Source organism: Ascidiella aspersa, chromosome 6 (genome assembly GCF_963924565.1).
Source record: "Ascidiella aspersa chromosome 6, kaAscAspe10.2, whole genome shotgun sequence".
Taxonomy (NCBI): domain Eukaryota; kingdom Metazoa; phylum Chordata; class Ascidiacea; order Phlebobranchia; family Ascidiidae; genus Ascidiella; species Ascidiella aspersa.
The window spans coordinates 2,851,035-2,875,626 of record NC_139452.1 but is presented as its reverse complement, the minus strand read 5'-3'; the positions used below and the strand labels follow the sequence as shown (position 1 = coordinate 2,875,626).

Sequence of the window (24,592 nt, the reverse complement as noted above, 5' to 3'; positions counted from 1 at the left end):
TTAAAAGTGTCAAGAAAATTCAACTCTAGTCCTAAATTACTCCAAATTATTATTTTTGTGAGAAAAATGCGGTTGAAAGATCTGTAACCCCTTTTGACATTGCAGCCTAAGGAAAAAATCCGAAAAGTGCTCAATTTTGAGATTAAGGGGATACCAGGGCCATAGACCGCGTGCCTGTGACTAGTCAAACAAATTGGGAGGCTTATCGCCCGAATGACCGCAGTACAGGGGTACAAGGGTTTTCAGGAGTCGGAAAAATGGTAATGATTTGCGAGATTTTGCTGATAAGGGTTAAAACAAACAACTTAGTGAAAGAAAGTTACAATCAGCAAAATATAGAGTACATTGTAAACATGGCCACCAGTTAAGCTCATAAAGAACCACAAAGGGGTAAAAAGATCTGAAACAACTTCATTTATTAAACCGTAGAAAACGGCATTGTCAGTTCTGCTTAAAAACTCAATGCAAATGAATCGATTCTTCATTCACCCGTTACACCGCAATTAATAAGCTTTCGTAAAATATTAAAGTACAGGACAAGTTACATTTCCACCCTAATTCGAATCAGCATTTCTTTATTTTTTAGGACTTTTAAATTCTATTTGACAACTTCTGGACAATTCTTACTTTTTTTGGAAAAAAACTTCTACTATCAAACTTTTCACATTTGTTTTAAAATTTCTGAGCCATTTGGACATCACCATTAGAGATAAACGCCTTTTCCCCCAAATTCTAATTAGAACGGGCAGTATAGGTCGTAAAGTTGATGTTTTTGTTCGATTTTTTTATGTGCCAATTGGGATTACGCCATTAGAAACAAACGATTTTCGATGAGCCATTAAATACTTTAGGCTAAAATACATCCGATCGAAATCGTGTTTTAAAGTACTTTTTTCTCAAGTTTCTTTTTTTGAATTGACTTTTACAATGATTTATATGTCAACATTCTCTGAAACTCCAGTTGATTCAAACAATTAGGGGCATCTGGGTAAATTAAATCGTAGTTTGAAGAATTGTTTTCTTCAGTTTTCCTTTTTTATTCGACTTTCGCAATAATTTATACGCCATTAACAAAATAAGTCATCTGAAAAAAATCTTATTTCTAAAACTTCAGTTAAAAAGACAATTAGGGATATCAGCCTAAATTAAATTAGATCGAATTCGTGTTTTGGCTTTTTTTGTATTAGACTTTCACAAAAAATTGCAATACTAAAAAAATTATGTGAAAAAAACGATCTTTTTCCCGAAATTCGCGTTTTTAATCATTTTTGCCCTTTTTCTTATTCGACTTTCACAACATTTTATTCGTCACTGCTAAAGTAATGAATCTAAAAAAGAAACGATTTTTTCCCCAAAAACTCCAATCCAACCAAATAATTAGTTTTGTCCCGGTGATAAATCGGAAATCGAAGTGGCAACAAGCCAATAATCATCTGTCACAAAGCAGTTGCGACACTCGGCAATATTCATCCGCCACGCGCCGTATTCATCCGCGCATCGATCGCGGTTCGCTGTGCTGTGACGCAACTCTTGGGAACTACCAAGCGAGGTCACACCTCACTCAAATTTTGATTAAATACGCTTCGTTATAGTTCAGTCAAAACTAGGACCTTGACTGATTAGCTTTATGGATTTTGTTTAACATTTTTTTGGAAAAATATGAAATTAAACGTAATAAGAATATTAAAGCCCATACAGAAGTAGGTAACATTTCCAACGTTTCAAATAACTCTTTATTTAATGGTGAAAATAGCGGCCCAAATAGACGTTAAAAGCGACATGCTTTATTTTCAAACGTTTCGGCAATTTCTAATGCCATCATCAGTGATCTATAAGTTTAATGGTGAAAATAACGGCCCAATTTTCACCATTAAACTTATGAACAGATCCGTATATAGTGTGCCAAACTCTTTATTTATTTTCAACATAGTCATTTTTCATTTTCAAAATAGTCTGAAGTTAAATGGCCAGTGAAAAAATTAAACAGTTGAACTTGGCTCCGACATTCTTTCTTTTTTAGTACTTGCTCATTGGAAAACGCAGAATTGTTTGTTGCAAATCAATATGATCCCATTACGAAAACAATTATCATTCTCGTCTCTTAGATACTACTGAATAAATTGAAAAAAGCAAAAAGCTTGCCCTGTTCCTTTGGCCTGTACAACTTAATTAGTGGCGCAAGAATGGCAAACCCTAATATATTGTTGAAAATTACGGGTCTTACGCAAAATTAGCCCCCTTTATACAGCTTGCAAAAGTTATGCCTAAACATTATGTAAGTGCCACTGTTGTGTGTTGTGTGTTGCAACATGAGTTGGTGATCGTGCAAAAACATTGATTTACTGGCCTTATATAGACGCCTTTATCCACAAAACTTTTCCTTATTTCGGCACAAACTAGTTTTACAGATGATTAAAGCGACACCTGGAATTCTAGTGCAAAAGTTCCACATTTAGCCACTTACACTTTCACAGTTGGCCACTAAGTTTCACATTTAGCTTATAATTTTGCCCCCAAGTTTCAAAAAAAGTTCGAAATTTCTCCACTTACCCCTCTGCAAATGGACACCGCCTCCTTGGACAAAGACCTTGGGTATGAAACCGAGTTTTCCATGATCGACTGGAACAGTTCGTCCTCGTCTTCACCGTCGAATGGCGGCTGAAAAAAGTAATTTAAAAATTATTAAAAAAAACTGTAACGGTTAATTTGAAATCGCATTTTCCGAAGTGTAACGCTTGCATAATTGAATCGCGTCGTGTTATTGTGACGTATTAATTAGGTGATGAAATATTAAAACGTGAGCTTTTAATGTTGAAAAATAGTTATAAACACTGAATACTAAAGTAGCTATGAAATACCAAGAATTTTGTGAACGTTTCAGATAAGTCTTAAGAAAATGACTTGAGGTTGTAGTTAGACGCAGAATGAATATTAAAGCAAATACAAAAGTAGGGAGCATTTTGTACGTTTAGAAAATAAGCCAGTGCCTTCCCGCAAAATATTTTGGTGTTCGATGCTTTCCCCAAAACACGCCAGTGATCTCATTTAGCCATATATAACCAGCCTAGCGAACCTACAACAAAAAAAAATGGATGTTTTGGCATATATCCCCATATTTTGGCAAATAATTTCGGTGTAAACTTTTGGTTTTGTGGATTATTTGAATATCCACAAATTATGGATTAAAGTTTGGCAAGGTCGGGAACCTAAAGCAGTTTAAAACTTTATTTTTGCGCAAATTCGCACAGAAATAAACCACTTTTCAAAAGCGAGCAACATTTATCAACGCAATGTGACCCCATTTACCCAAACGGGGTCAACTTGGGCGCCCCTGTTGACCCATGGAGCGACACGGGGTCACACGTGCAGTGGCCCGCTGCATTATTAATCATGATTTGTTCGCAAAAAGCACACGCATAGAAAAAAGGTTGCGAGGTTCGGCTTTAAACGCACGTTTTGTCGCTCTATGTCGGTTACAGTGAACGTGAAAAATTCATGACGTTCGCCGCGTTTTAGGACGCGAGCGCAGATCCTTTGTAAACAATCGCGAGACAAAGGTGGTATTTTTTATGAGTTTTTCAGATAAGCGAGTATTCTTGTTTGAAAGCTGTGAGTCAGCGCGTATGCGGTATATACGAGTGTTTTTCGGAAATTAAACTGTGTGTGATAAGTATTTAATAAAAAGGAGAATAAATTAGACTTCATTATGGGTGTATTTGCGCTTCTAACCATAATATACGCATTTTCCTTAACCGATTATGCTGTGACATAAATGACGAGGGCCATATAATGTTTTTTGAGTTTTTAATTAAATTTGCGGTTCGGGTTCAATCTACTGAACAAAAACGTTACGTATATCTAAAGCAAACACTGGAAATAATGTCTTGAAATCATTCTCCTAACATTATAAAAGGGCCACACAACTCACAATCTATGTTAAAGTTGTTCTATTTAAACATTTAACCACTCAATAACGCTATTTAAAAAAGTTACGTTTCGCATGTTTATAGCAATGGTGGAAACATTGTCTTGCATTCATTCACATAACATTATAAAAGGGCCACACAACTCAAAAGCTATGTTCAAGTTGTTTTAACCACTGAATAAGGCCGTATTTCGACGGTGTTTAATCTTTAAGCATCAGTTAGCAAAAGACCATGTAATTTTCCAACCCACCTGTCCTGCCAGCATCTCGTACAGGAGAACTCCGTAAGCCCACCAATCCACTGACTTGCCGTATGGCTCGTACACGATAATCTGATTGGACAAGAAAAGAGGCGTGTCATAAATGGGGAGGCAAAAAGGTGCGTATCATACACAAAAAAGAAGGTAGGAATAACAAAAGATGGCAAAATATGTTTGGAAACACGCTTTTTAGTTCTTTTTCCTAAATAGGTTTATGCGCAAATTGCAAAAAGTCAGTTTACCTGGAAATTTAGAATTGTTTTTCGTAAGTTTATAAGACAGATAAAAAAATATTGTGTAGTGTCATTTCTTAATGGATCAGTTAAAAAAATCTCGAAATGGGGTGAAAAACACACAAAAAAATTAACTTTGTTTTTAAATGTTTATACAAATCTAGTAAACCATTAAATTATAAAAAAAAATAACAATAAATTTAATTATAAATGAAAAATTAAAGTGAAATAAAACCCAAAATCGAAAATTAGTCGTTTTCTCAAAAAACACAACTGCAAAACTGCGCCTTTAACGCAATTACCTAACGATCGAATTTCTGCGAAAAGCGAAATCCGCTGGGAGAACAATATTGAGGGGGGGGGGGGCTTTTTGAAAAGTTGCATTAAAGCGCCTTCAGTCGCCCGCTGTGTCCTGGTTCCTTCGTTAATAATTGATGAGCAGCAAGAAAGCAAGTTGCTTGGCGATAGAAGCGATCGAATATTGTGCGTATCCGTTTAAGCGAATAAGACGGGCCATTTTATGTCAAAAAGTCGGTTTCAAAGAACGATTCAGGAGCTTTTGTCATGCCTATAGGTTACAACGCAGTAGTTTCATAATTACGGATAGAAATTTGTTCTTATCAATTTAGGAAAGCAAAAGGACAAACTTGTTTTCCCGCGTGGATATAGTTTCATAAATCACTTTATTAGTTCTAGGTTTTATTTATTATTAACTTTTATAACACTAGGCTTTGTTCTTTAAGCGAGTGATTTGCAGAGCAACCTTAACGAATGTAACTCCTTTCCATAAATCCCAAAATTATCAATTTTACGTGATGGACGTTTGACCTCTAAATTTAACAAGGTTGCTACACACTTTTAGGAAAACAATTCAAGACATTTACAAAACTTTAAAATAAATCTTTTCAAGGACCTAAAATTTAACCGCGGAACGTTTTTTGAATATCATTTGAAAATAAAACAGTATAAATGTCATGGCCAACTCAACAACAGTTTAAAATTGTTGTTTACAAATCCATTTTCTAGGAAAAAACTTAAGTTGGACATAACATAAATGCAAAGACTAATTTTTAAAAAAACATTTTAAAGATTTTTTAATATGCGAATCATTTCAAGACAGTCAAAAACTTTTAAAGACTTTCTTGCAGCTTGTTTTTTCTTAAAATACTTTTTTGGGCACCCTTTGCAACGGCAAGATATCAAATGACTGTGATTTAAAAGTGCGAAGTTATTTCGATCGGTAACAAACGTCGATTCGCTTTTAGGCGTGACTTGAGAACAAATATGGCGTTCAAATGCGGTCGAGGACTATCGCTCATGTGAAACAAGACCGCCCTGTCGCCGCCAAAAGATTGACAAATGCAAATTAGGCGTGAGTTCTTTTGCTTTGTAATGCAAAGACGCCGGACCAGATTAAAGGGGCGTGAAGCTTAGGGGATTTTAAAGCGTTGAAAATACGTCACTTCACGCTTTGTCGCATGCGTTTTGAAGAGTCTGGGTTGCATGAGTGAAAAAAACACTTAAGCGTCGAAGTAGCATTTGGACGGAAATTGCGGAGGGAAATATAATTTTTGACAAAAGACTGCTGGGCTAAAATACACATTTGAACACGAAATGAAATCATTTTCAAACAGGAATAGAGACTGTATGAATTGGGAAAAAATAACTGGGTTAAAAGTGCGACACGATAATTATAATTGGCAGTAGACCTGAAATTTCGTCAAACTACCGGCCCTATACAAAATGAAGTTATTTATACGGAGGTCAAATAAGCAAAAATGATCATAAAATATACTATTAAAGTTAAAAACGCTCAATACAATGGCAAAGTACGGATAAAATTCCTCAAATTAATCAATATCGGATCGGCACCGATACCACCCTATAGTATCAAACGAGCCTCGATACGACAACTTTGGCATCGGGTATCGGCTCCGATCCGATAGTATCGGACGAGTACCGATACCACCCTACAGTATCGGACGAGTACAGATTATACCACTGGACTTGGTATCGGTTATCGACTCCGATCCGATATTATCGGACATTGCTGTACGTAATGTACCACCCCAGTATCGGACGAGTACCGATATCACCCTAGTATCGGACGAGTACCGATACCACCCTAGTATCGGACGAGTACATATTCTACCACTAGGTATCGGGTATCGACTCCGATCCGATATTATCGGACATTGCTGTACGTAATGTACCACCCCAGTTTTGGACGAGTACCGATATCACCCTAGTATCGGACGAGTACCGATATCACCCTAGTATCGGACGAGTACATATTCTACCACTAGGTATCGGGTATCGACTCCGATCCGATATTATCGGACATTGCTGTAGGAATGGCATACCTCTGGGGCGATATAATCGGGCGTCCCACAGAAGGTGTTGGTCGTGTTGTCCCCTCTTATGTTCTCCTTGCACATCCCGAAGTCGGCAATCTTGATGTGGCCTTCACAATCCAACATCACGTTGTCCAGCTTCAGGTCCCTGGGGTCAAAGTTCACAGGGTTAAGGTTAAAGTTAAAAAGCTGAAAATCCAAGGGTTAAGGTTCACAGAAACGTGAAAAGTTACATTTGACAGGTTAATAACTAAAACGGATACAAATCGAATTTGACTCAATCATCCTGAATTACCACACAGATACACGGACGACGTACGTCATCTTATGGAGAGGTATATTTTTTAGTTTACATTTTACTTAATCATTCTAAATAAGCATTACGCGGAACACAAAAAACGTGTCCACAGGCGATACGACAAATAACCACATTGTTATGAAAATCGTGTACTCAGCACCAAGATAGCGAAACTAGCCGAGACAGCGATAAGCCAGTTTCAAGGTTAGTCATAAAAACGGAAAAATTCCGCTGAATTGCAAGTGCCATGAATATTGAGAAAATCAATTGAGAAAAGACGAGACAGTTTTCGACCTACGCGACGTTCTTTGTTAGGTCACAATGGACTTGCTTTTAACGGGAGAACTAATTACGTAGAAAAAGAAAAACTTCAATCGCAAGTAAAAGCACTTCAAATTTACCGGCCGTTTTATTAAAGGATTTCGGTTCGAGAAAAGTCGGGCAATTGTTGATTCTGCGGTGGATTATTCGCTTATGTGAAAATACCAGCGGACTTACGTGGTAAGAAGATTTGGCTCTTGGCTAGAGTTTCCAATTATTGTCGACGGAAAAATTGATTTTTTTGTTAACTTGTTTTATAACGTTTTAGTTTGCTATAAAGCGGGAGTTTTTAGAAAATACTTTTTTATACTTGTAATCAGAGACTGATACATTATATTTATTACTATAGCAATACCCCTATAATTTGGAGAAAATATATCACGATCCTATCTGACACTAAATGACGTCATTAATATGCTCAACCAAGCTAAATAAATGAAATAAAAACGTTTAAAAGGATTTTCTAGCACTAACAGGAATAGGTCAAAGACCTAAAATCAAATGGCTCGACGCTTTTTTTAATAGATTTCAAGAACAAAACAGTAAAAAGGCCGTGGTGATCACAATTAAAAATATTTTTTGAATATTTAACGGCACTTTCTGAACAGATACCTTAAGCAGGATATAAAATAAATTGAAGAACAATTTAAGGCTTTTTGGGGAAACATAGGGTTTTAAAGACTTTTTGCAATACGTAAATCACTTCAAGCAAATTCAAAGAATCTCAAAGATTAGACTTCGTGTCAATCCTGTAAATCGTATTTAGCAACAAGGTTTGCTTACTTATTGACGTTTATTTGTTATTACAATAATAAAAACGCGAAAAAACACATAAAATTATCTTGATCAGACACAGCAAGCAAGCCCGAAAAGCGCAAACCGAGTTATATAAAAGCTTGAATAACTTACCTGTAAACAATCCCGCGTTCATGTAAGTAGAAAAGGCCCAGGGCGATCTCTGCTGAGTAAAACCTGCGAATCGAGTGAAAAATCTATTAACCGCTGTGTGATAACTACACCAGGGCTTCACAACCGTTTTCGTCCAGTTTTCCAGTCTTTATTTTCAATTTTTAATTATTTTTGTCAATTTTTTAACGGCACGTTTGTATTTTTTAAGTTTTACTTTAATGTCTGCTGCGAAATTTTTAAAGACCGACAGTCACAAGTATTTTGATTGACTGGGAATTGACTAATCTAGACAAGTTGTAAATTACAAAAAGGCACCACACTTCTATATATTGTAATCGAAAAATTAAATTACAAATGATTAACATTCAAAACAATTGTCACCTAAAAAAGTTGTTTAAATTGAAGTGCAAAACTACACGAAAAACTAAAGAAATACATACAACAGGATCAAAAAACAGGTTGTTGCCAAAACTACTTTTTGCACGTATAGTCAGTGTGGCTTTATTGGAAACACTGCGTATTAAATCTCTTGCTTAAAACATGGAGGAAATTTATGACTGAAAAAAAAACACACAAAAAAACAGAACTTGACCGATTGTTTGCACATTATTAAAAAAATGGTAAAAAAAAAAGTAAAAAAGTTTGCTAAAATCGTATTTAGCGAAACGGTTAAAATTTATCTTGTTGAGGTGAATAATTAGGTTATGAAGTAAATGGATGCTTGAGTGGAATGTGAATATCGCGCATGGCATTTGTAAAAAGGAAACCGTTTTTCTATTGAATTATGTAAACAGTCAAATATTTGAGGTGATTTTGTAAAGCCAGCTGTCCGTTGAGTAGCCATGAACGGAGTTATTTACTTTTAATATTTGAGGTGAGAAATTGACTCGGTCTTGACTGGAGATGACAATGACTTAAGTGGGACTTGACCGGTGCTTAGGTATTAAATGCGAAAACACTTGATCCGTATATACGCTATTTTGAAAATTGGTCAGTTATGAAGGCTTGGCCTGAACTTTTGTCAACTTCAAACTGTCTTGACTTAATGTTATGCCATTTTTATAGAGCCTAAATGCGAATAAGTCACAAAATGAATTGACTTGAACTTAGTTGGTTGAAAAGCCTACAGGACTTTGATTTGAGTTGATATAAATGTCCTAGACTTAAATTAAATTTGCAAAAACTCGAGTCAGGCACTACTTGTATTGACTAAACTTAAAATTGAGTCATTAGACTTATACTTAAGTTTTAGGGCGATATAAATTATCTTGGATTTTTATTTATCACACTTTTTACACGGAAACTCATTAAGACTTGACTGGGACTTTTATTTTTTTGAAAAAACCTAACTTGGACTGGGCCTTTACAACATTGCAAGATATCTTGTTTAAAAGTGACTTCAAGCGTGGGTAGATTGAGTTAATTGCTCATAATCGGACAAGCCGACCAGTTTTAATAATTTAAAGTTGTATTTTTATGACAAGGACTTGACTTGAAGTGGATTTGCTCTAATAATGACTAGACTATAAATTTCTTTTAATTGACGATTTAAGTAATTTCAAACTGACTTGTTCGCAACACTGCAAGAGACATTGTAACTTCAAACGTAGGCACATGTACTTACACAGCTTGTGGCTCCTTAAACTTTCCCACTTGTTGGATGTGGTACATCAGGTCACCACCGTTGATATACTCCATCACGAAGTAAAGTCGATCCTGCAATACAAGGCACACGCGTTAATATTTCATGCCTTTTCACAAATACACCATATGTCTGGGAATTCATGACTGTGGCTACACCGGTACAAAATCGCAATTAAAATCAGCCTTAGGTTAAGTTAATTTCATTGGAGGAGTGTGGTTTGGCAATATTTGGTGTTTTTACATCGCCAAAATAACCTCGATTTAAAATTCAATGGGGAACAAGGCCCGAAAAATTTTTTTTACGAATTATACGAAAATTTTGACGGGGTAGAAAAAACTCTTGAGCCCTTATTATCGTTTTTGTGAACAAAATTTGTTTTCTGTTTTTCAACCAAAACAAAAAAATGGAAAGAGTGAATATTTTAACTGCTGTTAAACAATAAACAACATTTTGGTAATGCTTTGGATAAAAACCTAATTTTATATTATGAGATAAACAACTTTTGTTGGGGATTTGATAACCCATCTGCGTTTTACTATATGTAAAGATAAAAAAAAAATATTTAACAAAAAAAATGAAATGGAATTTCATGAAACGAAAAAATTGTGTTTAACCTTAGAATTAACGCCTAAGAAACTAGTCGTAAAACCAAAACCTTAACAAAAAATTAGGTTAATATGCGAACATAACGCTGTGGGCGTTTTTTCTCTAGACGCGTTTCAATTGGACTAAAAAAAAATAAAACACAGCAGCACAATAGAGAGCTACAAAGCAACAGACATATGTTCGGTTGCCCACCTTGGCGTAATTAAACACACAAGGAAAGAATTGGCCTCGCGGAGCACATTGAAAGCAAATCAATAAGTTCACTGCCATTATATGGATATCGATTGCAATTCTATTCCCAGTTCTTGTTTCGGTTTAAATTGGGAGCCACTGGGCTTTGTACGATTGGCCACAAACTGCGGTGACCTTGACAGCTGGACGCTTGACCTCTGAACCACGTGTTTGGAAAAAGGCGTCTTGGGCTTTAAACATGACGTTAAGGCAAATTAGAAAAAAACGTTTGTCTTTATGGTTGCATTATCCAATGGATGTTTATTGTACGTTAACGAATATTTACAAAAAAATGTCTGATATTAATGATTGTAATTCGTTTTCGGAGTAAAAATGTTGCTTTTTGTGACAATTACGCATTGAAAATTTAGTAACACAATACAGGGATTTAAGTTAGTTTGTTTACCGTCATAAAACTAATCGGTCCCTTTTTTACTATAGGATTGAAAACTATACTTAAGTAGTTAAAAAGACTAAAAATAGAGCTTTTAAAGAAAGAGAAGAGTAGAAGACAAAGGACCCATTTGAAACCAGCGAAAAATGACTTCACGTGCACTCGAGATGATTCCTATAGAGTCAGTTTTTTACTATTTATCCTTTTTTTTTCACGTCAATTAACAAACTCAATTTCCTCAGTTAAACACAACTAAATAACCACATTTATACATTCGAATAGGAACGTCTTTTTGCAGAAATTGAAATAACCTAATCCTGGGGTTACCAGGCTTTACGGAAATTTACAATAAATATTTTACTTTTTAAAATAACAAATTGAGAAAAGTACTAAAATCTCTAAATTTAATAAATCTGACGAAATAATTGTCACTTTATTATTCTCAAAATAGATAAGGAATTTTACAACCTCCTGAACAATTGAAAAATGCCACTGTGTCAGCACATACAGGCTATTTTAATTCCAAATCACCGAAAATCGCAAAAAAAATATGTTAAGCTTTACGACCAAACTGCGAGCACCCGTGATGAAATTCTGGCTCCTGTATGCAAAGTGGTGGTTAAAAGGCGTTTTGGGAGTGAATAGTTAAAAGAGCAGCGCCTAAAAACATGACTGTGAACGTCACCATAGGCGCCGAACTTTCGAAATTTCAGGGCGTTATTTTTTAGACAGTGCAAAATTGCCTTTGAAATGGGCAAATCGTAAAAACAATTTGGAAAAAATTGCATAAAACATAAAAAACATAGTTTGGGGGATTCTATGGCCTCGTGTCTATTTGTGGTAATTCAGGAAAATTTAAATAACTTTTGGTTAACTAAGACTGTTCTAAAGAAATTAATTTGCACATTTATTGAAAACTTGGTCGAATTCCAGGGCGTTTTGACGCCATACGAGAAATCTAGGGCGTCTAAAAACGCTCTGCACACCCACATTCGTGCCTGAACGTCACACACCAATAAAGCTCTTCGAATTGCTCGTGTTTCGAGTGTTGTAAAGCTGGAATTGCTTTTATTAAGTTTACACCACGCAAAGTGCAGCACACCACTTGGCAGGATTGCACGAGACTTGAAAAACGTTATTGGTGATTTTGGAACGCTTGGGCTGTTCTTGGACTGTGATATGGGTTTAGCCACTGTTTCTTATTATAAAAATGATCTTGTCAATGACGTGGCCTTTATAAGTTAATTGTTCTTTTAATTGCTACTAACTTGTATACGTGTTTGCATTGCTTTGTTTATTTCTAGAGACGGAGGATGCCTTATTTTGCAACTTTACGCAATTCAGCATCACAATGTTTCTCAGCCTATAAATCGTTTAGTGTGAAAGTTACAAAACATCGATAAAGTGCGAGCAAGAATTGCAGCGCAAAGGATTTAACATGTCAAAATTTTGATTCGAAAATCTTAAGGCGACGCCAATTGACATAATTACCAAACCGCAATTAGGTTAAAACAATAGCAAGGCACCCAAGCGAATAACCAGCAATTGCTGGCCATCGTATGACTCCCTTTTCTATCTAACAACAACTTCCGAACTGAGCATAGCGACGTTGTTGTGTTAAAAGCAGTCACTTCCTGATAATGTTGTTAGAGGCAAGGGATATGCAAGGCAAGGGATACTGAGATTTCGAACATTTTTTTTCGCAATGCTCTTCCATACAATTTTATGAAGAAATTGCAAAGACATCAAAATACACTGAAGGACTTTTCAAATAAAATTGTATATTTTTAAGGAACTAAAATTAGATCGCTCAAAAGTTTTTTAATGGAATTTGAAAACAAAACAGTATAAACGTCATGGTCAATAGAATAAAAATGTAACTGTTTTTTTAACTGCACTTTTAAACACATGACTTAAGTTAAACTGGAATTAAAAAATAAATTGAAAAACTTGATTTCAAGACTTGGGAAAGCATGTGGCAGGCATTTGCAAAGACTAAAGTAAATTAATTCAAAGATATTTAAGACTTTCAGAATCGTCAAAGCTTCACTGTTTTACCTGTGCTTGCTGTTTAGGACACTGATCTAATTCCAATAAATTAATTTTGATCACTGTACTTTAATACTAAAACGACGCTTTGCAGATAATATTTCCTACAACTTGTGTTTTTTATTGATTGGAATTGAGATTTAACGATCTACCTAACCGGAGGGTGGCATCATAAAGACACAGAATAAAGTCTAGGTTCAGTAGCGCAATAGCAATACAGTAAATTGACATCGGGGCGTTTCAGAGGTAGCATAATTAGCTCTGGACATTGATTCGCGCGACCAAAAGGCCTCTAATAACCACAGTAGGTTACAATACTTGGACCGCACTTGGCAGTATCTCCCTATACGCATATGGGAGGGTTTATATTGATTTTTGTCCTTGAGAAAGTTGGATATTGGCTGCATCCAACTGACAGAGAATCGATTTTTGTGGTCTTTCTTGTTCATTTGGGCGACAAGCTCATTAAGAAAACTCGGCCCGTCGAATATGTTGCGCCTTGTGGGAAGTTGATGCCAACACAACGGTGTCGGTATTGCTATGTGACAAAACTTGTAGACCTAATTTCTATTTTTTATTATTGATTTAACGACAATCCGATGGCAGTCTTACGACTGAAGAAAATATTTTATCGTGAAACCAGTTTTCAGGAACAACACGTTGACCATATCTTAATAGTGTACAAAAGTAAGAATTTAAGATTAAAACTAAACTTGTGGAATGATTTTCGTTTTGTCCTAACGGGATTATACTGACATGTTTTATTAATTTAGTTTTACTGATTGGTAACCTGACCTCACAATGTTCTACAAATCCATCAACAGACAAACTTAAATTCGTGGTAAAAAAAACAACAAAAAAAAACATAATATAGTATACATAGTCTACGAAATTCCATGAATTTAAGGGTTTTACTGCTTGAAAAAAAATTGTCTTTAAGTGTTTATTTCTTTGTAATGTTATTTCTAAAAATCCCGATACAATGAAAAAAAAGTTAAAATCACCGGTATAATCTAACCAAAAGCCCACAAGGTAAATCAAATTTATGCAATTTAAAGGATTAATAAATGCAATGTTTCAGTTCGCGTGTGTGTAACGTTCTGCAGACTAGGTTATTCCATATTTTTTTACGAATTTTATTTTTTGGTGTTAACAGAAATTTTTTTTTTGCTTTTCGTTAAACGATGAAATTCGGCAAAGAATTTCATTTTATTATCCAACAATTACCCAATGCAACATTAAAAATCTAAAAAACACAAAAATCGTGGCAACTTCTGGTCTGGAAGCGTTTTGTTAAACTTTTTTTTTTTTTATACAACAATCACTCAATGGAAAATTTTTAGCAAAAAATCTAAAAGTTGTCACAACTTACGGCTGGATTTCCGTGGAACGTTAAAATTACTACAGGATTCAATTTAATCATCTATTACCCCATGAAAACATTAACAAATCATAAAAAAAATGGTTGCAACTGGCAACTTACAGTAGTCTGGAAGCGTTTTTTAAAACTTTCTTGATTGCGTTATACGTTAAAATTAGTAGAGAATTCAATGTAATTATCCAGCTATCACCCAAAGAAAACATTAACAAATCATAAAAAGTAACATCTTACAGCAGTCTGGAAGCATGAGTGCAGTTGTGTGAGGAAGAGTGGCTTGTTGCTGAGGGCCAGGACTCTTTTTTCGATCATGGTACACTCAACATCATCATCTTGCACAACCGCGTCTTTCTTGAGCACTTTGATCGCGTAAATTTCCTCAGTTCCCTTCTTTTCCGCGAGAAGCACCTGTGACGAAACAATGGCTTATAGATTGTGGGCTCAAATGTTCGTGTAAAAAATGGTATTTAAACTGGGGTTTGTGCTACATCCTTTAATTTATTGACAAATAAACTGTAAGCATCGCCCTTACGGTCTTTTATTTGAATTGTTAATATTTGTTCTTAAACCATGTTTTACATACATTTACTAATGAAATCTATGTTGGGGCCAAGCGGAGATTTAGGATTTTTGTTTCGGAGGGGCAATGGAAAAGTTTCAGAAATGACGTCAGAAATTTACGTCAAAACGCGAGGTCATAAAGTGACATCCAAATGTGACGTCATAACTAAGTAATCTTAGGAACACCACACAGTTCGTTTATTTTTATATTAGTTCTGAATCGAAAATTTAAGTGATGATTGTACCATGATTTTTTTTTTAATTTTCAATGTTTAGTTTGTTACGCCTTTACGTAAAAATAACCAACAAAAGTTGAGAAACCGTCGAGAAAAAAACGTTAAAGGAATAAACAGCAGGCTTTTAAACTGCGGGTTGAATGATTGGACGTGACTTTAGCGGCTTTGCGAAATGGTTAAGTGGACAATAGGCACATATGTGTGGTGGGATAAAACTTTTATGGTGAAGCAGAATGTAAAAAAAATCTAAACAATATTTTTTTAACCTTGACTGGAATTAAATTAGTGAAATTGTCGGCTTTGAGAATAAAAAAAGTTGAACACTGCCTATAAAACAATTTGTAAGATTTTGGGGGACAATGTTATTAGAAGAAAAAGAGATAAATATTTCCTATGCCTTATTTTAACTTATTAGCTGTATGCAAATTGTCAACACCAGTGTTTTTGAGGTTTTCAAAGTGACCAAAACGGTATCTCATATTTATTCAACTGTCTCTGAAATATATTTGGTAACAAAAGTAGATCAAAATTCATAAAAATAAAATCTTTGAATTCATACAACATGGCATATTTTAAGGAAAAATATAATAAAATAAATAATAAAGTTAATAAGATAAAAATGGATGTTTCATTTCGCTTTTATATCCACAGAACTTTTGACAAGACTATATCTTTCACAACTCAAATAAAAAGTGTTGGAAAATAGCAACTAACCACAAAGGACACATTTTGCGGCTAAACGGCTGCGACCTTTACGCAAAACGCGCGTCTAAAGCCTATTTAAAATCCCTTTGTTGAGTGGTTGGCTCAAAATAGAAAAGGGGTTCGCGTTACATTGTACGAGCTGCAGACATTAAAAATAACACGCCTTCGTTTGCTGCTAATGCTGCACGAAACAGCAATGTGTAAAAACATTATATTCAAACCAGTTTGAATAATTTGTTGAAAATAAACATAAAAATCTAGTTTATTACAATTACCACCTCAGTTTTGCTTTAAAATAGGACAAATGCGGTCACCATAGTCGGAAATTTGATATTTTTTTGCTATAATTTGTCAGGTATGTTCAATGGCTGTAGTCAATATTTTATTTGTAGAAAACAGGAGGATTAAAGATATATTTACATGTTTCATCGACTGAAAATTTTAGTTAAATACAGGTTTAACAAGATGACATAGCTTTTTTTTTGCTTAAAATGTTTACTCGTTCGGCAATTAATACTTAGAAGTTTGGAGCATAATGGTTGTCGGCTTCGGTAAGCCGTGCAATAAATATCCAAGCAAGTACATATGTAGGTTACACATTGTGTACATATTCCAAAACAACAATACGCATTATTGACGTCACAATGGTTAGAAGTTGTAGTAAAAAGACTAGTAAACGCACACACCTACAAAGTAGGTCACATTATGTAAACGCATATAATGAGCCTTTACTTTTGTCCTTTAACACTTAAACGATCAATTCTGTATGGATTTTATGTTAAAATAACATGGAATAATATACCTTTTATTATTCTATAGTTTCAAAATTTAAAACGTTAATAAACAAAACAAAAACAATTTAGAATACCACAAACATTTTGGAAGTATTCAGGATAATTTTTACAAGCCCAATCGCTTTAAACTACAATAAATTTAAAATCCTAGACAGATTTAAAAAAAATTATTTTAAGGAATCGAAGGATTTTATCCATTTGTTACGTTGACGTTGGTACATTTTTATCCATTTGTTGCGTTGACGTTGGCACATTTTGATCCATTTGTTGCGTCGACGTTGGTACAATGCTACTGAATCATGGACAGGCTTTGATATTTATTTTTGGCTTTTTACAAGGAACTCAAAGCATTAAGCTGTAAATCCAGCGTGTTTATTTACGATTTGGTTGGTTCGAGATAATATGGATGATTAATGAGCTTGGCTTAACATCAAATATGCGAGTTGTTATGTTATGGGGTTAACTGGGTTTATCAGATGAATGAATGTTTGACAGAACAAAAGACACCAAAAGATGCTAATCAACGGTTGGACGAAACTACCATAAAAACCGGTTATTTAAATATATTTTAAAATGTCACGGGCTTATTGAAATTTTTTTCAATGATGACTATTTTGGAGTACTGGATCTTACAAAATTGTAAATAAAATACCTCTATACTTAAACCTATATAAACGAAATGTAAGGGGAAAAATCAAAACTTTTCAACACTACTGTTTTGTGAGAAAGTAGAAAATATCAATTTTGTAAAATCTACTTAAAAATGTTAAATTAACTTGCAAAGAATGCGAATTTATAGAAATGTGTGGCCTTAGCACGGGGAGAAACGTTCAGAAATGCTGCCCTGTCAAAGCATTTTAAACCGCAATTTGACGCGTCTAGCAGACTGAACAAATACCACTAAACAGCCACACTATAGTCCACCAGGTAGTAGCATTCAGCAATACAGGACATCACAAAACTGCTTGCATGAGTAGAGAGGATTAACCTTACAAGGAGGTCGATGACGACATAGGGCAATGTACTTCAAGGGGAAGAATGCCATTAAATGACAAGTCACCTTTATAAGCCAACGGCTTGTAAAGTGCTTGAAAATGACGTGTTTAGTTATAGTGCATAAGCTTATTAACCCAGCGTGTCTTTCACTAAGCTTTTTGTAAGCTTAAAGTGAATAAAACACAATAACATTAACAAGTTGGATTTTGCAGTAAGAATATCAAACCCATACAGAAGTAGGAAGCATTTTGTGAACGTTTCGAATAACTCTCCATACAGTTTTAACATCTGTTGTATGAGCTTTGATATTCATTCTACGTCTTACCACAACCTCCAGCCATTATCTTACGAGTTATTCGAAACGTTCACAAAATGCAACCCACTTCTGTATGGGCTTTGATATTCTTACTACGTCTTACTACAATCTCCAACCATTATGCTCAAAGGTTCGGTTTTAAAGCATATTATCTATTTATTCGTATTCGGCAAGTTTCTCATATGTTTTAGCAATGTTACTTAGAACACATCTCGAAAAATCCAAACCATGTCAAATACTGCAGTCGGCCACCCAACCAAGTCTAACGGTGAACCCAATTTCAGGTTGCGACCCATGGGTTAAAAAAGCACTGCGTTAGACTAGCAAATAATTGATTTAATTGGCAATTCGTTCAGCGTATTTACACCCATTTGAAAACGTGCGATGTTGAAATTCTAATTATAAGTTGTAAAAAACATTTTGGAAATTTACAATCTATAACGCAGTTCAGTGCGGCCTTAAATATTTTGTGACTTAGGCAAACGTTTGGCAAGTATGACTGACAAAATAAGATGGAAATTGAATTTGGTGACAGCAAAGTTAAAAGAACAGGACTTGCAGAATGCTGTTCAAGTTAAAAGCTATTGCGATAAAAAAACGTGCATTCAAAACGTTTGCTTCGCAATAACCAACGTGTTTTACTGCCAAAAAGCAAAAATGCGAAAAACGTTTTTTTTTTAATCATGAAAATATTTTCTTCAAACTTAACCAACGTGTATGATTTGTTGACAAAACAGATCAAACTCGGACGAGTCCCGATACTAACACTTGGCGTCGGGTTTCGACTCCGATTCCATATTATCGGATTTTTCCTGAATTTGGTAGAAATATTATCGTGTGGTCTGAATTACGCTACTTACGTGGAATCAATTCAATGTTGTCAAAAACAAATGATTGAGTCGGTACTTGACCCAGTTTGACTGGGACGGAAAATCGCGGCCCCGACACACAAAGCATAAGGCGACAATGCGATGAGCGGGTCGCGGTTGAAAAAATGTTAAGAACCACTGATTTGAAGCAACTATAATGCCACATCAGATGGCTCCTGATGTTTTTATGGAGAACCAGGTTTTGCGCACTTCGCGAAATCGGTTAAAACAGCTTTATATACGAGTCGCGACCCTTGGGGGAAAATTCTTTGTTTCAAGGATCATATTTTTCCGTTTTTTTTTATAGACAGTGTCTGTATTAATAGTCCAAAAATTCTGCAAACTGCTGGTTGCGTTCTACTAACGACGCAAGCGTGATCGTGCGTTTCGAGCGTGAAGTTTAACGTTTGTCAACTCTTGATGAATCTCTTCTGCGTGACGACAGACGTTTTTTGTCACCCAAAACACGTAACACGAGGCCACGGCTTGCAAAACCTTCAGCGACCTTTTTTAACTTTGAAACATTTCGCGATCCTTTTCAGGTTTGATAGTAAAAATCACAACGTCTTTCGCTGTACGTTACGGCATGTAATTGTTAAAGTGATGTGAAAATTAGTTGTGCGTTTGCCTTACTTTTAACGATTGTATATTTTCGTATAATTATCTAAAGTAAAAAATATATTTTTCACTCTGTCCAACAACCACAAAAAACAGGCAACACAAAAAATGGACTATTATTCTAAAAATAACTTCATAGATTTAGATGTTTAAGGACCACAAGACACGTGCAAATAGAGGGAAAGCGATTGCAGCAGTGAGCGTTAGTAATCAGCAGTCAGCACCGCAGAATGCCACGTCACACATAGCACTAGTGAGGCACGCTAACCGCTGCTAATTCCATTACAAGTTCTACAGCCATCGATTAGCTAGGATGTCTTTAAGGTTTAGAAACGCGGTATACAAGCAACATTGCCCAAGGGTATAAAGCAATTATTCGGTTTAGGGTCAAAACCAATGGCCAGCCATCGCGCAGATTGACGTTCTTGTCAGCTGCGCGTTGTATTACAACGGGCTTTTGCTTTATAGTTCGTCCTATTGATCTTACGCGACCCTTACTGATCGTAATTGTAACTGATTGCGGATTGACTTGTAAATAAAGTTGATACTTACACATATGTTGGTATTTTTATAAGCATTGTTGAAACACGTACTTTAGATATGTTATTTTTTAATTGTTTGTGAAGTTAAATTGATTTTCAATCCTAAAATGAATAAAGAGATGTTTCAACCGTTCACGAAATGCCACCTACTTCTGTACGTGCTTTGATATTCTTACCACGTCTAACACAAACCTACAACCATTATGCTCCGAAATTTCAATCCTATTGTTGATTTTATATTGTATCGTGTAAAAACCATTTAAAAGACATTCTTCTCGTAGTGGAACGTTCACTGTTAGTTGTACGGTGAGAGCCAAGTGCTTCAACTATTTTTCGCAGCGACCCAATTACTAAACGTAAATATAATATCAAAGCGTTGACAAACAAATTCTCTTTACTTAATTATTTGTAAGGGCACAAAACATTAACATCCTCAAGTTCGAATTTAATTATTATAAGCCATGTTTCCGTATTTCTTCAACATTTTTTTTCAAATTTTGGCAAAAAGTTGCTCAAAATAAATCTCGTTCAATCTACCCTGTAAACTACTGCATTGGCGACGCAAACCAATTTGGGGCGCCACCCATGGGTTGGGAGGGTTGGGAAACACTGTGATAGCCTAACATTATTGGTCTGCCTAAACCGGGTGGATTTCAAAACACGTTGAGGATGGAATTTACTTGGTGCTGATCTGTGACGTTTACATTCTTGGTTACGTCATAATGGCCAGTTGCGTAATTACAAGGAAGCATAATTTTAAAACTGTGAATCATCGTTTCGGTCACCGTGGATTCCACGCAGTTTCGCTGAGTCATACAACCACAAGGTTCGAATTTCACACGAGTTCTGTGGTTGACAAGTTATTTTTACAAGTTTTGCTAGTGGCCTTTTCTCTATAACTCGCCTGTTAAAAATAGTTTTCTCCGCGCTTTGTTTTAGTTTCGGCTCGGGAGACATGTAAGAAATTTTAATTCACAGTTTTTTTTTACAAGCTTGGCTCCAAACCTTTTCTCCATCAGTCGCCTGTTAAATAAATATTTTTTTCATGTGCATTTTTTTTGGTTTGGCTTTTGTGACAGGTACGTTTTAAGTGGCGCAATATATTTCTAAGTATATAAAACACCCAAAGTTGCTATTACAGAAGTATATGAAAAAAAATAAACCGTCCGAGGCATTGATTTTTAACGCCTTAAAACACCCTAAAAAGCACTATAGTTCATTTCGAGCCTTTTGGACTTATTTTTTCCTTTATTTAAAAATGTCATGCCTGTTTTTTTTTTCTGACTGCTTGGCCTGACAAAATGCTTAAAATTGCAGAAGTGACTCGAAATAAAACACCACAAAATTCGAGCTCTCAAAAATGACACGGCCCGAAGCACTCTATCATACAAAGCGCCCACTAAAGAGTCAGAACTGTGACGAAGGAGGCATTATGACGAAACAGGTGTTTCACGCTCAGCATGGTCTGCGGTTGGATTTCTTGGACGAAGCACCAAGAATAAACGAGGAATTACAAATGCTGAACCGCATTCAGGGCGTAATTTAAGCAATGTGGACCGGCTGTCCTATTTATATGTTTATATGGCGAATCTGTAAACGCAAGGAAGTAGGTTTTGTGGTTTTATGGGAACGTCGTTTTTAGGCTTCTTTTTAGCTTGCCACACACTTATAAACACAATGAACACGACACACGTTTTATCATTTCACATAAATCAAACTTGGTCGTCAACCTTACAACACGGAGAGGCATTCAGTAAATACAATAAAACTATGTTGTTTTTCTGTTTATTTTTTTAAATTGCAAAAGTTTCGTTGCAGATTTGACAATCTATCGCGCAACACAGTTTCAGCAGACTTTGACAACTAGATTTATTTTAGCTGTTTCAAATTAGGTTAGAATTAAAATTAGAGCATTTAAGTTGGAAAATTTCGTCAAATTTTTTTTAAAGAAAACACATCATTTCAACCCAAGGAATCCAAGTCAAGTCATGTGTCAAAAAGACCTAAGTCTTTTTTGAAGGCTTTGAGAGTACTCCGGCTCTTAATGTAAAAAGTATGGAGACCCCGACTCTAACCAAGCATTCAACTAGTAGATATTAGGTTTCGTATAAATTGAAATTTTTAACATTTGTGGGTAATCAAGCATTAAACTTTTAAGGGGTATTTTTCAAGCCGCTAAATAAACGGTGTATTTGGGTTTCAACGGTTTCTGTATCTCACGCAGTTAAGGTTACGTCACACTGAATTGGGTCAACCAATCGCCTCAGTAAGTATTATGTAGCTAACGTTATCCCGGTCTACAATTGATACTTCTTTGTTAGACTGGGGCTTTTTTTGAAACTTTAATACACTTTCAGAATAAAATAGCCTATTTCTAGCGTATGAAATGTTTTTTCTTCAGTAGAGAAAAAATGGATTTTTTTTAAAGGTCTTTTACGGCGCAGGAATTCTCATTTATACAGTTGTGTTTGAATATGTTTTGTAATATTAAATTTCGTCAGCATAGCGCAAAAAACCTCATTAAATCGTAAATGCTGAAAAATTCACTTGGCTTAACCCTCTACTGCCCAAGATAAAAGGTATACAACAATCTGTCCATTTTTGGACTAAACTTATTAAAAGTATTCTCAGAAAACAATGTTTATCTAGTGAAAAACAATCAAGAACATATTTTAGACCGGTCAGCATTGACCACGTAACAGCGTTCCTGGGATAATCTGTAAATTTTAAGCATATAGCGTCGTACCTTGCCGAAGCTGCCTCGTCCAAGCACATGCAAGAAGTTAAAGTCAGACGGCTTCATAATCTGCTTCTGCTTGCCACAAATGTTATCAACGACAGGTTTTTTCGTCTCAGCTCGCTTCTTCTCTTCTTCTATCCTCTGCAGCTGTAAGTTGAAAAAAATCGTCAAAAAATGTGATTTTTTACGGAAATTTGCGAAAATCTGTTGTTGGTTTTAGTGCTGTATGCTTGGGATTGCTTTAAGTTTCATGATTTTGAGTAATTTCTTACAAATAAAGTTAAAGTTGCATTGATTTAACAGATTACATTAGGAGTTTTAGGGGAGATATATTATTTGGCATGGTTAACACTTGGTTTTACATTTTAGAACAACTTTATGAAAAAATGCGCGTATTCATATAGAGTACAATTATCGTTAACATAAATTGTATTTTTCTCATACGATTTAATTCGGTAAAAAACGAACACTACAGAAAAAAGGTTCCAAATTACTAGCTTCTAATCTCACCAAAGAAACCGAAAAGAAAATTGTCTAAAAGTGCGGATTTCTAAGCTAAACTCGAACCAGCTATTAGGCTTCAAGCAGCTGTGTTTAGTTAATATCACGATGCAGAAATTAAGCCACAAAAAAGCGTTGCTTGTTTCAGACAAGATTACATGTTATGAAGAAAACACTAATTTCAACAAATCTGACTTTTTAGATATCTTAAAGTCAATGTGTCATGTAAAACAATATTCAACAATGCTTATATTGCACCGAGATTCTTTGAAATAAAAACAGCTTGAGAAATAGGTTACATCGATTGTAATTGCGTCACATTGTCAAGTACATTGAGGATTTTCTCTGGACAGTTTTAATTCTCGTTGGGATGTTAACTAAAAGGGGAAGTTGACCTTACGGAAGATCTAGTCATAAACACCCAGACGTGAAATAAACTGCCAATTAACATCTTTGTATGGAATTCAATTTGTGTCAAAGGTTATTTAGATACTAAAAAAGGATGTGCGATAATGTTGTGTCTAGATATCACATAAAAAATTATTAATTTACAATCGAGCCAACTCAGTTTTCTAATGATAAAGCGAAAATTTATAGAAAAAAATAGGCAAGAAATGCTTTTCAACGTTTCAATTTAACCAAGATTACTTATTCGGCCACAGTAATGACCTCAATTAGTTTCGGATGGCTTCTTTTCGCCACAAATACCGAGTATCGCAATCGTAAGCGAAGTATCCGGGCTGATAGTTGAAAGCAAAAGGTCTGAGTCCGATACCGTTGTGTCAAGAAATCAAATTAATTTGAGCATTTCAACCATTTTTTAAACCAATAAGTAAACTTTTAAGAAAATTATCAATTAGCAATCGAACTAAACAAGTTTTCTAACTTTAATGCAAAAATTTGTCCAAAAATCTAAGCAAACAATACTTTACACGTTTCAAATTTATCAGTGTTAATTATTTTACCAAAACAATGACGTCATTAGGTTCCGGTTATGTCTTTTCGGCAAAAATATCGAATATCTTGAAAGAGCGCATAATATGGGGCATGCGTAATTTTTATTTTCTACTTTGACCTGATGAAGCACGGTTGTGAGAAAGCTTATCGAGAT

General features: G+C 35.1%; 1 protein-coding gene across 3 annotated transcripts in view; it reads right to left on the bottom strand.

The window, feature by feature from the left end:
• LOC146139155 (protein kinase C alpha type-like) overlaps nucleotides 1-24,592 on the bottom strand; it is a 50,793-nt gene that overhangs the window by 12,050 nt on the left and 14,151 nt on the right. For all 3 annotated transcript variants that reach the window (XM_083391815.1, XM_083391814.1, XM_083391816.1), the window contains 7 exons: nucleotides 22,987-23,127; nucleotides 14,838-15,011; nucleotides 9,925-10,016; nucleotides 8,301-8,363; nucleotides 6,782-6,920; nucleotides 4,177-4,257; nucleotides 2,551-2,658 (listed from right to left, as the gene is read on the bottom strand). In XM_083391815.1, the coding sequence (XP_083247941.1) occupies nucleotides 2,551-2,658; nucleotides 4,177-4,257; nucleotides 6,782-6,920; nucleotides 8,301-8,363; nucleotides 9,925-10,016; nucleotides 14,838-15,011; nucleotides 22,987-23,127 (798 nt within the window). The remainder of the gene's footprint in view (nucleotides 1-2,550; nucleotides 2,659-4,176; nucleotides 4,258-6,781; nucleotides 6,921-8,300; nucleotides 8,364-9,924; nucleotides 10,017-14,837; nucleotides 15,012-22,986; nucleotides 23,128-24,592) is intronic.